This window comes from Eptesicus fuscus, chromosome 22 (assembly GCF_027574615.1).
Source record: "Eptesicus fuscus isolate TK198812 chromosome 22, DD_ASM_mEF_20220401, whole genome shotgun sequence".
Taxonomy (NCBI): Eukaryota; Metazoa; Chordata; class Mammalia; order Chiroptera; family Vespertilionidae; genus Eptesicus; species Eptesicus fuscus.
This window is the reverse complement of record NC_072494.1, coordinates 1,305,104-1,319,823: the sequence shown is the minus strand read 5'-3', so window position 1 is coordinate 1,319,823 and position 14,720 is coordinate 1,305,104. Positions and strand designations below refer to the sequence as shown.

At 65.5% G+C, this 14,720-nt stretch overlaps 1 protein-coding gene across 2 annotated transcripts; it reads left to right on the top strand.

Moving 5' to 3' along the window:
* ALG14 (ALG14 UDP-N-acetylglucosaminyltransferase subunit) lies at window positions 1-13,969 on the top strand. Of its 2 annotated transcripts, none has more exons than XM_008147075.3 (4): window positions 1-239; window positions 1,037-1,188; window positions 5,495-5,626; window positions 13,554-13,969. In XM_008147075.3, the coding sequence occupies exons 1-4, from the start codon at window positions 104-106 to the stop codon at window positions 13,782-13,784; spliced, it is 651 nt and encodes a 216-aa protein (XP_008145297.1). In that variant the 5' UTR covers window positions 1-103; the 3' UTR covers window positions 13,785-13,969. The 2 variants fall into 2 exon arrangements, with proteins under 2 accessions (XP_008145297.1, XP_054567758.1); XM_054711783.1 differs by lacking the exon at window positions 1-239 and adding an exon at window positions 372-617.
* Window positions 13,970-14,720: the final 751 nt, after the last annotated feature.

The window sequence follows — 14,720 nt, the reverse complement described above, 5'->3', positions numbered from 1 at the left end:
CGTGGCACAGGCCAGTTTGAGTCTCCTCAGCGCCCGTAGTTCCTGAACTTTGACCGCTCCTCTGGGCTGGCCGGAGGGCAGCACGCATGCGTAGTTCCGTTGAATGGGGTGCGTCCTCATCCTCGCGGCGGCCGCAGGAGCGGCGGCAGTGGTCCTGGCCCTGCGGCTGTGGCTCGTGCTTCATTCCCGGGTGGTTGTACCCCGGGAATCTGTCAGTCTCATGGCGGTGGCCGGGTCCGGTAAGTACGGGGCGGGACCACAAACCCCGCAGTGCACTGCGACGCCGTCCCTGGGTCTCCTTCGCGCTTTGTGCGCACTGCATACTGGGAGTTGTAGTTTCTTTGCGTCACCGGAACCAGCCCCCAGCCAGGCACGACTAGGCAGTTGGGCTGACGCTTCCGGGCCGCGACTTGAATGACAAATGAGTACCTTGCACCGGTCAGTAATTAAGCCTCTCCGCAGCGTGTAGCTTTCTAATAAATTATTAGTGAGCAGAGAGGACGCCGAAGCCCTTTGATGCTGACCTGCAATTTCCCCGAGTAATAAACTGCTGGTCTGCGTGATCAGTCTAGGCATTTGGTGTTTCGCTAAGGGCTCCTGATAGATGATGAGACGCGGTGAGCTGTCATATTCATGCACACACCAAGCCCACGAGGAGGGAACGGTTACGTAGCACCCGCGGGACAGCCGCCCTGAGGGTATTCCCTCGCAGTCACAGCACCAGGCCGTCCTGCCCGTGACCCAGGTAGATGGTCCCCGGCCCTGCAAGGCGCTCCGATCCTGAATGGCAGCTCCGCAGAGACACGCCTCACACACTGTGTACATTTAGGAATAAAACCCGCGAGTGCTGAGTTTATTCTCACACGTTTGTTCTCCTCCTCCCCACATGAAGTCCTTCCACTCCGCAAAGGCACCCATCGCTGTCCCCAGCGGTTCCTTCTGCCCTGGAGAAACGCACAGGCTGGCGCATCAGTGCAGCCGTCCAACAGGCGTGCCCCCTGCCGTCCCTCAGCCTAAGGCCTCCCCCCCTTTGCAGGCGGGCACACCACTGAGCTGCTGAGGCTGCTGGGGCACCTGTCGGCTGCCTACTCGCCCCGACACTACGTCGTCGCGGACACAGACGAGATCAGTGCCCGGAAGATACATGCTTTTGAACTCAGTCGAGCTGATAGAGACCCCAGCGGCGTGGTAAGCGATCATGTCTATTTCTAAGGAAGTGTCCAATCCTACACTGAGTTTAACTTTTTAACCATCAGGGCAGGTCAGTTAAGGTGCAGGCGGGGGAGAAGGGTGAGGGGCGAAGGGTGACAATGCAGACTTTCCCCTGAGCTGCCAGAATAATGGAGTTGCCCTCCATGTCCGTGAGGAGGGGGCGCGGGGGATGAGCAAGTGGGAGAGCTCACCCAGGGACACGAGTATCAGAAAGCAGAGGAGCAGGCAGCCGGGGCCCCACCACTGCCTCTCCAGGACGGGGCGTGTCTGTCCACGACCGTGTCAGCCGTGACCTCCCGAACCTGCAGGGCACCTCGCCGGCCGCTCCCTTCTCACGTGCCTCCTGTCCTCCCAGTTCGGACACATACACACACACACATACACACACACACACATACGTGTGTCTTTCTTACAGCCTTTAGTGTGTCTGTGGCAGGAGGGTTTTCCGGTTTGTCTGTCACCAACCAAACCAAAGTGGGGAAGTGGGATCCCCTGTCACCCCCAGCCCCGCCCCTGACACCCTTGGCCTTAGAACAAGGTTGTGAATTCCGTGCACACACGTCACTGCACGGACCGGAGGGCAGGGCTGGCTCCCGGAGTGGCACGGCCCGCCTGCCTTCTGAACAGACCGGGGTTGCTGTGCACGGAGGCTGGGGGCGAGGGGAGACCGGCGGAGGCGGGCACCGTGGGGACGGGCATCGGGGCAGCGGTTGGATTTGAAAGGAGAGGAAATAGAATTTCCAGACAGACGGTGTGGGATGTGGAGAGAGGGCCAGCCGAGCTCCCGGGCCCGTGGTCGGGCGGTGGTGAGGACGGGGTGCCCTCCCTGGCCTGACCGGGGCGCTCCTGCGCTCTCTCCCGTGTTCCTCGCCCGCTCCCCACCGGAAAGGCCCCTCAGCGCCAGAGATGCCCGCGCAGGCCCCGCAGGTGCGGACCTGAGGGCTCCGCTCCGGGCCTCCCAGCCGTCGCCCGCATCCCCGCCCGCCGCCACCAGGGGGCGCGCGCAGCGAGCGGGAGGCCGGAGGGGCAGCCCCTGGACGCGGGTGGCGTGGAAGCTGCACACAGCAGGTTGACGGCGGTTCCGATGGAGAATAACACAGACGCGAGCAGACATGCAGGGACACGCTGTGTTCCGTGTGCTCACCGCCGAGACGCGCTTTTGCCACGTGCGTTTGCAGGCGGCGCTGGCGTGGGAGGTGGGCCGTCTCCACGCCTTCCGGAAGCAGCCTGGGTCCCTGCGGGCCTTCCTCTCCGGCTGCAGAGGCCCCCGCGGCTTTGGCCGCCTCTGCGCCGGTCAGTGGGGGAGGCGGGGGGAGGAGGGGCCTCAGCCAGGGGCTCCGGAAGGGACAGGACCCGTCTCCACCGGCAGCACCCGCTGTCGCCACCGGGGGGCGCGCGGACCCCGCACTGCGGATCAGGCTGGTGCTCGCTGCTGACTGAAAGCAGGCACCTCCTCACCCAGGCACCTCCTCACCCAGGCACCCCCCACCCAGGCACCCCTCACCCAGGCACCCCCCACCCAGGCACCCCTCACCCAGGCACCCCCCACCCAGGCACCCCCCACCCAGGCACCCCTCACCCAGGCACCCCTCACCCAGGCACCCCCCACCCAGGCACCCCTCACCCAGGCACCCCTCACCCAGGCACCCCCCACCCAGGCACCCCTCTCCCAGGCACCCATCTCCCAGGCACCCCTCACCCAGGCACCCCTCACCCAGGCACCCCTCACCCCGGCACCCCCCACCCCGGCACCCCTCACCCAGGCACCTCCTCACCCAGGCACCCCTCACCCAGGCACCCCTCACCCAGGCACCCCCTCACCCAGGCACCCCTCACCCAGGCACCCCCCACCCAGGCACCCCTCACCCAGGCACCCATCTCCCAGGCACCCCTCACCCAGGCACCCCTCACCCAGGCACCCCCTCACCCAGGCACCCCTCACCCACGCACCCCCTCACCCAGGCACCCCCCACCCAGGCACCCCACACCCAGGCACCCCTCTCCAGGCACCTCCCCACCCAGGCACCCCTCTCCAGGCACCCCCCACCCAGGCACCCCTCACCCAGGAACCCCTCACCCAGGCACCTCCCCACCCAGGCACCCCTCTCCAGGCACCCCCCACCCAGGCACCCCCTCACCCAGGCACCCCTCACCCAGGCACCCCTCACCCAGGCACCCCCCACCCAGGCACCCCTCACCCAGGCACCCCTCACCCAGGCACCCCTCTCCAGGCACCCCCGTGGCGAGGAGTCCTGCGGGGTGCTGCCGCTCAGGTCGGTCGCCCGCGGTCTGACCGAAGCGCACTGAGAGGGACTGACGGCCGCCCTTTCCCTCGTGAGGACGGAGCGCAGCGCCTTCGGCTGTGGGTCAGGTGAAGCCACAACCACACAGCCAGCCGCCCGCCGACGCGGAACCCGGTTCTGCTGCGGGAACAGCTGAGCCCGAGCTCTGCCCGGCGGTGAGAGCCTGGGGCGCATCTCGGGAAGCAGGGCCTCGGGGTGCTGGTGCTGAGTGGCCAGTGCCCTGACCCCCACCTGAGCGCCCGCCTCTCCCTCCAGGGGGACGGAGGTGAGGCTCCCTCTGGACCCGAATCCAAGTGGATGGAACCTAATGGCCGTGAAGGGCAGTCCTGCCCTTCTCATCAGGAAGTGAGCGGGACGGTGGGTGGGTGGACAGACAGATGATTGATAGACAGGTAGATAGATGGATGATAGATGATAGATAGATGGATGGATGGATGGATGGATGGATAGATAGATGGATGGATGGATGATAAATAGATAGATGGATGGATAGATAGATGATAGATAGATAGATGGATGATAGATAGATAGATGGATGGATGATAGATAGATGGATGGATGGGTGATAGATGGATGGATGGATGGATGGGTGATAGATGGATGGATGATAGATGGATGGATGGATGGATAGATGGATGGATGGATGGATAGATGGATAGATGATAGATGGATGGATGGATGGATGGATGGATGGATGGATGGATGATAGATGATGGATGGATGGATGGATGGATGGGTGATGGATGGATGGATGGATGGGTGATAGATGGATGGATGGATGGATGGATGGATGGATGGATGGATGGATAGATGATAGATGGATGGATGGATGGATAGATGGATGGGTGATAGATGGATGGATGGATGGATAGATGATAGATGGATGGATGGATGGATGGATGGATGGGTGATGGATGGATGGATGGATGGATGGATGGGTGATAGATGGATGGATGGATAGATGGATGGATGGATGGATAGATGATAGATGGATGGATGGATGGATGGATGGATGGATGTGAACGCGTTTGTATGACCGCCTCCCTCCCCTCTGCCGAGTTGGCGTGATGCTCTGGAGAAGGGTCACCTCTGCCACCAGCAGAGGACACTCGGCGACGAAGGAGCGGCCGCTGACCGGTGCCCACCAGCCGGGGCACCAGGTGGGAGTGACGGTGGGACAGCAGGAGTCTGTACATCCCTCTGCCCTCCCCTCTGGCCCTGGCTGTGGGGGAGCCCGGGGGAAGGTCTGGGTGGCGGGAGGGGAGGGAGTGACACCTGCCCTCCTGCAGCGCGGCCTCCGCCGCGTCCGCAGTGCAAGCGCTCGGGCCGTGTGTGCCCGCACCGTCTCCTCTCCAGGAGCACCGTGCCCGGGGCTGGAGGGGCATCAAACCGTCACCCTTCACCCGCCGCCGCCTGTGTGGGAGCCGGGCCCGCGAGGCCCAGGCTTCTGCCCCTCAGGCCGCCCTCCGCCCGGGCCCTTCCGTCCAGGACAGGCTGGCCTGTGCGCAGTAGGACCTTGTGGAAGTGGGAGTGACCTTGGGGCGGTGCCGCCCTCTCGGGTCACCTGCTTCCGGTGGGAGCTGCTGTGTGATGAGAACACGCAGTCGCCTGTGCAGGGCCCAGGGCAGAGGGAGGCCCCTGCCAGACCCGCACCCCACCCTCCGGGCCCACGAGGAAGCCCGCCCAGAGCGCCGCGGGGCCTCCTGTCCCCACCCCGGGACCGAGAGCCCCTGTCGGGGAACTGTCGCTCAGAAGGTACCGAGCGTTGGTTTCCCTGGTTACGGACGTCAGAATTCGCGTTTGTTGCAAATTTCAAACGTTGCTATAGAGGGTGTCCCCCCAGAATTGCACCCACTTTAGTGCGGGAGGCGGTGTGCGCGCCTCCCCTTCGCTTCACCCTCCGCAGCCCTGGGGGCCCTGCCCGTGCGGAGGGCGTCTGGCGGGAGAGCCATCACTGAGCGGTGGTCTGTGCTCCTCAGGTGCCCCGGTACTTCCTCCACCGCATCCCCCGGAGCCGCGAGGTCCGGCAGTCCTGGCTGTCCACGGTGCTCACCACCCTGCACTCCGCCTGCCTCTCCTTGCCCCTCACCTACCGCGTGAGGCCCGACCTGGTACGTACGCTGCTCGCTCCCCGCCGCCCGCCTGCCCGAGGGGCGCTGGCCTGTGCGGACACGGACCGCCGGGGCCCTGCGTGGAAATCGCAGGCCGGGCCCTCCGTGTCCAGCCGCCGTGAACTCCACGTGTGCCCTTCCCCTGGGTCCGTGGCGCTGACGCGTGTCTTTAACAGCCCAGGCCCCTGCCCGCCTGTGGCTCCGGGCCCGGCCGCCAGGGGAGAGCCAGGCTCTGGTGCCTCTTCCACAGCCTCGCGTTTGCCGAGACGGTGAGCGAAGGTGGTGTGCAGCCAGCAGGTCACACAGGTGTTTCCCTGGGAAACCGACACGGGCGTGCAGTGAGGGCCTGTGCGCAGGTCGCCCGCGGCGGGGCAGGCCGGGCTCTGTGGTCCTCGGGAGGAAGCGCCCTCCAGTGGGCAGCGCGGGGCAGCAGACAAGCCATCCCAGGAGAGGCAACTCCCGAACATTCCCGTCCCCGTCCCCGTCCAGCCGGAGCCCGAGCTGCGTGCGGGACAGGAGCCCTGCTTGGCCGAGGGCACGAGCTCTGAGCAGGCGTTGGGGTTTCCATGCTCTCCGTCCCCTCGCCGCTGGACAGGGCCCTGCCCCTCCCTGGGCGGGAGTCCGAGAGTCTGCGTGTAGGTTGTAAACTTGGTCTCCGAGCCGTGAGACACACAGGCCTCAGGTGGGGAGTTGGGTCCCATCCCGTGAAGGAACTGACGCTCCCTGCCGAGACCCCTGGCAGCCGCTCCTGGTTTCCGTCGCCGCAGAGGAGTGTGGCTTGTGTCTGTTTTTAAGTTCACCTCTCAGCTCCAAACACCTGTTGAGTGTGTGCAGTTCAGAGCTGCCTACAGCGGGGTGGGAGGCTTTTCTGCCCCGGCCAGTGGGATGCTGACCCATGTGCTCGGCCATCACAACCCCCAGCTGGGACACGAGCCTGCTCTGCTTGTCAGACGTGTCGGTAACTCACCCTAATGCCTCGCAGGGCTGGCCAAACGCGTTCTCGGCCCCGCGCGGCCCGCAGGCCTGACAGCCCCCACCCCTCCCAAGAGGATCAGCATTGCCCTGAGAGGTTTAATTCACTTATTTCTAAAACTCAGACAAAATGAAAGGGAGCAAAAGGGTGTCCAGGTTTCAGGCTGGAAGTTTGGGGTTTATATTAGTAACGTCCCGGAGGCACGGCACTGTCCCCAGCGAGGGCTGCGTGGAGCATGTGACCGCGGGGCTCAGAGGCACGAGGCGACGCGAGGGCCGGTGTCTGCGGCGAACACGCATCGCCTAACCTCTCGGCCCCGGGAGACTTGCAGCCAGCGGAGCCCTGGGCAGCAGCAGCTCGTCCCGGGCTGACCCCCACGCCGCCCGCTGGGCCCTTTCCTCTGAGCTCCCGGGAGCCTGGGCGCCCCGGTGCTGCCCGGCCGGAGCCCCTCCTGGCTTCACAGTCCCAGCGTCAGTCGGCGTGCTCCCCAAGAACAGAACAACAACAAACTGGACGGCTGTCACCTCAGCCTCCTCGCAGGGTCTAAAGTCTCAGGAGCACCGAGCACTGGCTGTGAAAGGGGGGTTTCTCTAAAGAACTCAGAGGGGACGGCGAGAACATGACACACTTTCATTTACGCGGAGTCAGATTGAAGAACCATTTCAAACCTGAACATGATCCCATCAGCGGTTCTGCCGAGGCTGGCTTCACAGGACGAAGTCCCCCTCAGTGAATACAGCCCCGCCCCCCGGAGTGAAGTCCACGGCCGAGGCCTCCTACTCCCCCCCGACAGCCAGGCCCTCCGCGGAGTGAAGTCCACGGCCGAGGCCTCCTACTCCCCCCCGACAGCCAGGCCCTCCGCGGAGTGAAGTCCACGGCCGAGGCCCATCTACTCCCGTGACAGCCAGGCCCTCCGCGGAGTGAAGTCCACGGCCGAGGCCCATCTATTCCCTGAGAGCCAGGCCCTCCGCGGAGTGAAGTCCACGGCCGAGGCCCATCTACTCCCGTGACAGCCAGGCCCTCCGCGGAGTGAAGTCCACGGCCGAGGCCCATCTATTCCCTGAGAGCCAGACCCTCTGCGGAGTGGAGTCCACGGCCGAGGCCCATCTACACCCGCGAGAGCCAGGCCCTCCGCGGAGTGAAGTCCACGGCCGAGGCCCATCTACTCCCGTGACAGCCAGGCCCTCCGCGGAGTGAAGTCCACGGCCGAGGCCCATCTACTCCCGTGACAGCCAGGCCCTCCGCGGAGTGAAGTCCACGGCGACGGCTCTGCTGACAGCAGTGGGGACAGGGACACGTGTGAGCCCTCCTAAACCGCGTCTGCATCGTCCCACCGACCTTGCCCACAATCCTCGGTGCTTCCTGGCTCAGTGCTGTGCCCTCAGAACCCAGCCTCTTCGCTGAGTCTGCGTGTCCCTGGAAGGAGGGTCTGGGTGGGTCTCTGAGTGAGCAGGCGGACCTCACACTTCCTGGGAATGCGCTCCCGCGGAGAATGCGGTGCGGTCCGTTCCAGAAGAGCAGGAGCCGCTGGGCTGCGTCACGGAGCGAGCACCGGGCTGCGAGCTCTGGGGGAGGTTTCCCACGGGCTTTCCTAGAAAAGCGCCTCCCGCATGCCTGTGGGGTGACTTGAAGGCGAGTGAATGAACAGCGGCCATGAGTCACACCGAAACAAAGACGCCCACGCCCACGCCGGACCGGCCCTGTTGGGGGGCGGGGGGGGGGGGAGGGGGCCGGCGGAAGAGCCTGCAGAGCCAGCCGGCTCCCGGCTCCCGGGCTGTGGGCGGGCTCCTGGCCGTGCTAATGAAGCACTCTGCAGAGAGCTCTGCACACGAGGATGAGGCCGACTGGATCTGCCACCAGTGAGAGGCCGTGAGATGCTGCGGGCATGGGGGGGGCTCTGCCCGTGTGCGGGCCTCACCCGGCACGCTCACTCGGCCTCATGAAAGACGCCCATTATGTCACCTGCCCGTTTCCCACGTCTCCTTCCCAGTGTGAGCTGGGAAAGGTCCAAGTTCACGCAGCAGCCGGTCCACGTGGAGAGTGGGTTCCTGTCCGCAACTGGGAGACCGACTTTTCAAAAATATTTTTTCATTGATGTCAGAGAGGAAGGGAGAGGGAGGGAGACATCAATGGAGAGAGAGAGTCATGGACCGGCTGCCTCCTGCACGCCCCGCACTGGGGATCGAGCCTGCAACCCGGGCCTGTGCCCTGACCGGGAATCGAACTGTGACCTCCTGGTTCAGAGGTCGACGCTCAGCCACTGAGCCACGCCGAAAAGGGTGTTTCTGTGGTGAGCCCCCAGCGGCGGCTCCGGTTGCCCTGTTTGCATAGTTTATCGCGTTTTATCGGCCTGTTGATTGGCACGTGCTGGGAACACTGACGGCGCCGATCAACTGCCGGGTGATAAGCCAGAGCCCTGGCGGCACGCCCTCCGCCGAGTTGGCGTGATGCTCTGGGGAAGGGTCACCTCTGCCACCAGCAGAGGACACTCGGCGACGAAGGAGCGGCCGCTGACCGGTGCCCACCAGCTGGGGCACCAGGTGGGAGTGAGGCCCAGCGAGTCAGCGGGAACAATGAGGCCGCCACCCCCACCCCGCCCGTGGCGCCAGGTGAGGGCTCCGGCCCGGGGCCATTTGCTTGCCGTGCTCAGCCCGTGTGACCGGCCCTGCGCACCGAGGTCACGCCAGGATCACGTCTCCCCGCGAATTCCTCCGGCCTCACACGCTCGCCGTCCAGCAGCCTGCATGAACGAGCGTGTCGCATGTCCCACGGAGGTCAGTCCACGGGAGACGCGGTTCTGAGCCAGTCCCAGGTCCCTGGTTCCCGGCTGCCGCCCGGCTGCGCACTGCCCTGACCCCGGGTGACGCCCGCACTGCTCCGTCCGGACACGGCGCGCTCCGTCCAAACTGTGGCCCCTGCTGCCGCTCTCCGTGGTCCGAGCGCAGCCCGAGCCGAGGGCGGGCAGTTTGTCCGAGAGAGCGCGCTTCCCACGGCTTTTTGTTTCTCCACGCGGAGGACCCTCCGAAGCTTGGAAATGGAGGCTCTCCGCTCCCACTGGGCACACGTGAGGTCTCCTGGGAGGCAGTGCCCCTCTGCCCGTCCTTTCGCTTCCCCTGCGAGCTGTGGCCTCTTCCTCCCGCGGTGTGGGAGGTGAGCGGCGAAGGGCGGCTGGGAACAAGGCTGCTTTCAGGGGCGTGCGGTCAGCTCCGCGGGCAGCTGGGGAGACTGCCCTGGGCGGGGGCAGGGCTGAGGCGCAGCCAGAGAGAAGGAGGCTTTGAGCGGCTCTGAAGTTCAAAGGCCCAGCCGCCCAGGCAGCCGGCCTGAGGCTGCCGACACCCGTGCGGGTCTGGCTCTCCTTTCACAGCCTCTGAAATCAACCAGGGCGTTGGCTTGGCGTTTTCCAAGCCCCGTTTGGTCTGAGGGTGGAAAGAAGTGAAGGGGTCACACAGGGAGCTGGGGGAGGGGTTCCCCGAGGCTGGCCGCCGGAGGGATCGGGGATCGGGGATCGGGGAGCAGTGGAATGGGAGCTCGGGAGCCCCGGGGCCTCACCCTGCAGTCCTGGCACCGATGAGAGCGCGGGGGGTGGGCGCGGAGTGAGGTGCCTGTGGAGGGCGAGAGGTTGCGGGGGGGAGGACAGAGGAAAGCACGTTGCGCAACCGCCCAGTCACCTCCCCCCGGGCGGGGCCCTGGGGTCCAGCCGGGCGCTGCTGGCGGCAGGTTCTGAGTGAGCACCGTCGGCAGCCCTCGGGGGTGACCTGCTTCTCCCTCCGGAGCAGGCTCCGGGCCATGTTGTCATGGAGACGAACTGCGCACGAGGCCAGCCCCGCCTGAGCCAGGGCCCAGCCCAGCGCGGTCCATTCTTCCTACTTCATTCTAAACAGTTGCAGCGCAGTGTTTCCTGACAGCCTCTGGGGACCACGCCGTCTGCATCGTCCGTCCGTCCGTCCTTCCCGTCCCCCCAGCCTTGGGGGACGGTCCTGTTTAGGCCGGGGGTCCTCTGGGGTCTGCCCCGCCTCCTGCTGGGCCGCCCCGCGTAGCCTGAAGCGCGGTCATGGTCACGGCTCCTCAGTCAGCTGCAGAGGCGGCCCTTCTCTGCGGGGAGCAGGGGGTGGGGTCCCAGTGCCTCCGGGACCCGCAGGCCAGCGGGCAGGCTCCACGTTCCACGACACGTGGCACACGCTGCAGAACGGCCACAGCCCCAGCCACCGCGTGACAGGCCGAGGGCGCCTCTGCAGAGCACGCGTGCGGCTCTCGGACCGGCGGCAGCGTTTCGCCGGGAGGGGCGGAGGCCCGGGAGGAAGCGGGAAGAGCCTGGACCGGCGCTGCCCACACGGGAGGCAGCACCATGCGCCCAGCGGCTAAGGCCTCGGACAGAGAGTTCGTGGGCCGGGCCGCAGCCAGATTTGCCCTGAGGAAGGAAATCGGGGGGCGGGCAGGGGGCGCCTGTCCCATTCCTTAGCAAATAGCGTCCACTCCGGCCGCCCCGATGGCGCTCGCTGACGCCGGAACGGGCTCTGGCGAAGCAGTTTGAAGTGTTTACAGCCGACAGCCCGTGGAACAGGTTCGCTCTGTGGCCTCAGGAGGCACTGCTCCCTGCAGCCCGGTGTCCATGCCGGTCAGGGTGGCCACGGCCACGGGCAGGTCCAGGTGCTGTTTTCCTGAGGGTTTGCTGACATCACAGGGACCTGCGGACGAGTCGTGGGGCGGGGGGGGGGGGGGGGGGCGGGAATGCCAGCTCGGGGCTCAGCCTGCTGCTGCTCCTCTCTCAGCTGCTCTCGCTCAGCTCTCGGGGAGCGCGAAGTCGGGAGACCTGGGCAGCGGGCGGGGTGCGGGCGCCGGCGGCGAGGCGGTGCGCACCCGTCCAGGCTCCCGGTGATGTGGTTTCACCAGACCCCCGTCTGTCTCACGTTTCTTCCTAAAAGTTCCCGAGTGCTGTTCCCGGGCTTGGCATCCAGGCCCTCGCTGTGCCGGCTCGGAGGTCGGCCAGGTTGGGTCCGAGAATGAGTCTGGGCACAACGGGACAGAACTTGGTGAAAGTCAGCGAAACCACTGCTTCATCATCGAGTTGCAACTTAATGGGAGAATCTGAAAGTTAGCGATGCTGTTTGTTTAAGGAAAACGGTCTCGAGGCGATGCCATAAAAAAGAGAATTCGTGGCTAAAAACATGCTGGGCAGCGTGTCCCCCTGGGACTGGCACGGGAGCGTCCCCGCGAGTCTGTCCGTCTGACACGGGCTTGGACGGAAGGAGGGGTTCGCGCTGTCTGTGCGGCTCGAGCAGCCCTGGGGCCGTGCGCTCGCAGATGGTCACCAGGGAGGAAGCTCCGGCCCCGCTCCCCGGCTCCTCCAGGGGACGCCGGGTTCTGCCTTGCGCTTCTCCCTCGAGCGATGGGGTCGCGGGGTTTTCCTCTGATGCTGTTGACGTGGCGGCGACACTGACGGGCGTGTGAATGGGAACCGGCCTTGCGTCTGCACCAAAGGAGACACAGACGCTTCATGAGAGTCGGGTTGTGTGTGAGAGAGAGACAGACAGACAGACAGACAGACGGGAAGAGAGACAGACACGGGAACGGAGGCCGGAAGACGGGACTCTCGGGGTGCGGCCGCGCTGAGGGGCCCTCCTGGTTGAGGGACGGGCGCCTGTGCCCAGGGAGGGACCACGAGCTGCTGCCCTCCCCGCCCCGCACACTCCCGGGCCCCCAGCCGCCGCTCCCACCCAGAGCCACGCGCCCTCTAGGCAGTGGTCCAGGCCAGTGGTCGGCAAACTCATTAGTCAACAGAGCGGCAAACTGCTCGCGAGCCGCATGTGGCTTGTGAGCCGCAGTTTGCCGACCACTGGTCTAGGCCCGCGTTGCCGTCAGCCTCCCGGGCTGTAGGACGCGCGGCCGCACTGACAGCTCCTCCTGTTACCGGGAAAGCAGGAGCCGGTTCTGACCAGCGGGAACCTGGTGGGTGTGCCGTGGGCGAGGACGCCCGGCCGCCGCTGCCACGTGCGCTAGTGCGGGGGCCCCTCCGTGGGCTGGGGGACCGCTCCCTCCGTCCCAGCGTGCTCCTGGGCAGCGCACAGCGCCCTCGGGAAGCCGGGCAGGGACTCCGCTGCGTGGCCCGCAGGCCCCTCGCCTCTCGGCCTCCGCGTCCGCGGGAGGGTGGCATGGCCAGCGCGCGGACAGCGCAGGGGAGGGAGGCGGTCATACAAACGCCACCTTAGTCTGTGCCTGGCCCGTGGCCATGACCTTCAAGGTCAGGTGCTTCCCTTCCCTCTGGGCCCAGGGCGGGCGGGAGGCTCCAAGGCTGCACCTGCCCTGGGCCTGGGGGGTGGGGCTCGGCGTGGGCTCAGGGGGGCTCGGCGTGGGCTCGGGGGGGCTCAGGGGGGCTCGGCGTGGGCTCGGGGGGGCTCAGGGGGGTTCGGGGGGGCTCAGGGGGGCTCGGCGAGGGCGAGCACTGGGCACAGGACTCGGGCTCCCCGAAGACGTGGCGGGGGCTGGAGACACAATGGGAACAGAGACCGGAGGAAGGAAGAGGCACCGTGACCGTTCGCCGAGGACAGGAAAACCAGAGGCTCCGCTCCCTCCGCGGCAGCGGGGCAGGAAGCAGAGGTCGCTGTGGTGACCTTCCCGGGACGCGGGCTCCGCCGCCCGGACGGAGTGATGAGGGAGCTCCGGTTTGGTCTTGTGTGTCTCCCACATCCTCGCCACGCCCCGCACGGCGCCCACGCTGAGCCGTGGCAGCAGTAAGGCCGCGTGGCCCCGGGAGCTGAGCCTGGTGGGGCCCTGCTGGACGTGTCCTGTCGTCTCCGAGGGGTGTGGGTGCCATTTCTGGTCAAGGGCACCTGCCCGGGTTGTGGGGTCAACACCCTGTCGGGGTGCGTGCGGGAGGCAACCAGTCACCATGTCTCTCTCATCCGTGTTTCTCTCCCGCCCCCTCCCCTCCGCCCTCCGACACCTCCCCGTGTGAAGGTGCTGTGTAACGGGCCCGGGACCTGCGTGCCCATCTGCGCGGCGGCCGTCCTCCTGGGCGTGCTGGGCCTGAAGCGCGTGACCGTGGTCTACGTGGAGAGCCTCTGCCGGGTGGAGCACCTGTCGCTGACCGGGCGCATCCTGCGCCCTTTCGCCGATTACTTCCTGGTGCAGTGGCCCGCGCTGAAGGAGAAGTACCCCACGGCCGTGTACCTGGGGCGGATCGTGTGACCAGAGGTGTGACCGTGTTCTGCTCCGGGTTACACGCGGCCAACGCTACTTACACGTGGGGACGAGACCGCGCCTTCGCTGTAGAGCAGGCATGTCAAACTCGCGGCCCAGCTGATACAACGTTTTAATAAAAATGTTGTAACTGGCCCCAGCCGGTGTGGCTCAGTGGATAGAGCATCGGCCTGCAGACTCAAGGGTCCCAGTTTCGATTCCGGTCAAGGGCATGTACCTTGGTTGCGGGCACATTCCCCAGTAGAGGGGTGTGCAAGAGGCAGCTGATAGATCGATGTTTCTCTCTCATCGATGTTTCTAACTCTCTATCCCTCTCCCTTCCTCTCTGTAAAAAATCAATAAAATATATATATTTAATTTCTATTAAAATGTTCTATTTATGTTAACGATGACTCGTTTATTTCAGCCCTTTGTATTCAGCACGTCTCTATCGAAATAAACCTACGTTTCTATGACAACTGAAGCTTTTGTTTGTTGCGGCCACGTCCACGTAAACGTTGTTAATTTGGCCCGGGTGAGCCTTTGCGTCTGACATGCTCCTTTGGAGAAAAGACGAAGACGGGTGCTGCTCCGCCCACTCCGGGCCTCGTCCCGTGGGGAGCGCGGCCCAGAGGAGCCTCAGGCGCCCGGAGCCGCTTCCGGGCCGCCGCTCGCGGGCCCCTGCCTCCGGCACAGCCGTGTCTTTTCTGTGCAGCTTTGCTTCGTGGGCACTTGGCCGCCATCCCGAAGATCTTCTGAAATCTCTCCTGTCATCGCTGCCTCCTGCACGCCCCCTCCTGGGGATGAGCCCGCCCCCCGGGCCTGTGCCCTGCCCGGGAGTGGAGCTGTGACCTCCTGGCGCACAGGCCGACGCTCAGCCACGGAGCCACGCCGCGGGCTGGGTTTCTGTTTGATGAAATGAAAGCCTTTCCATTGCGTGTAGAC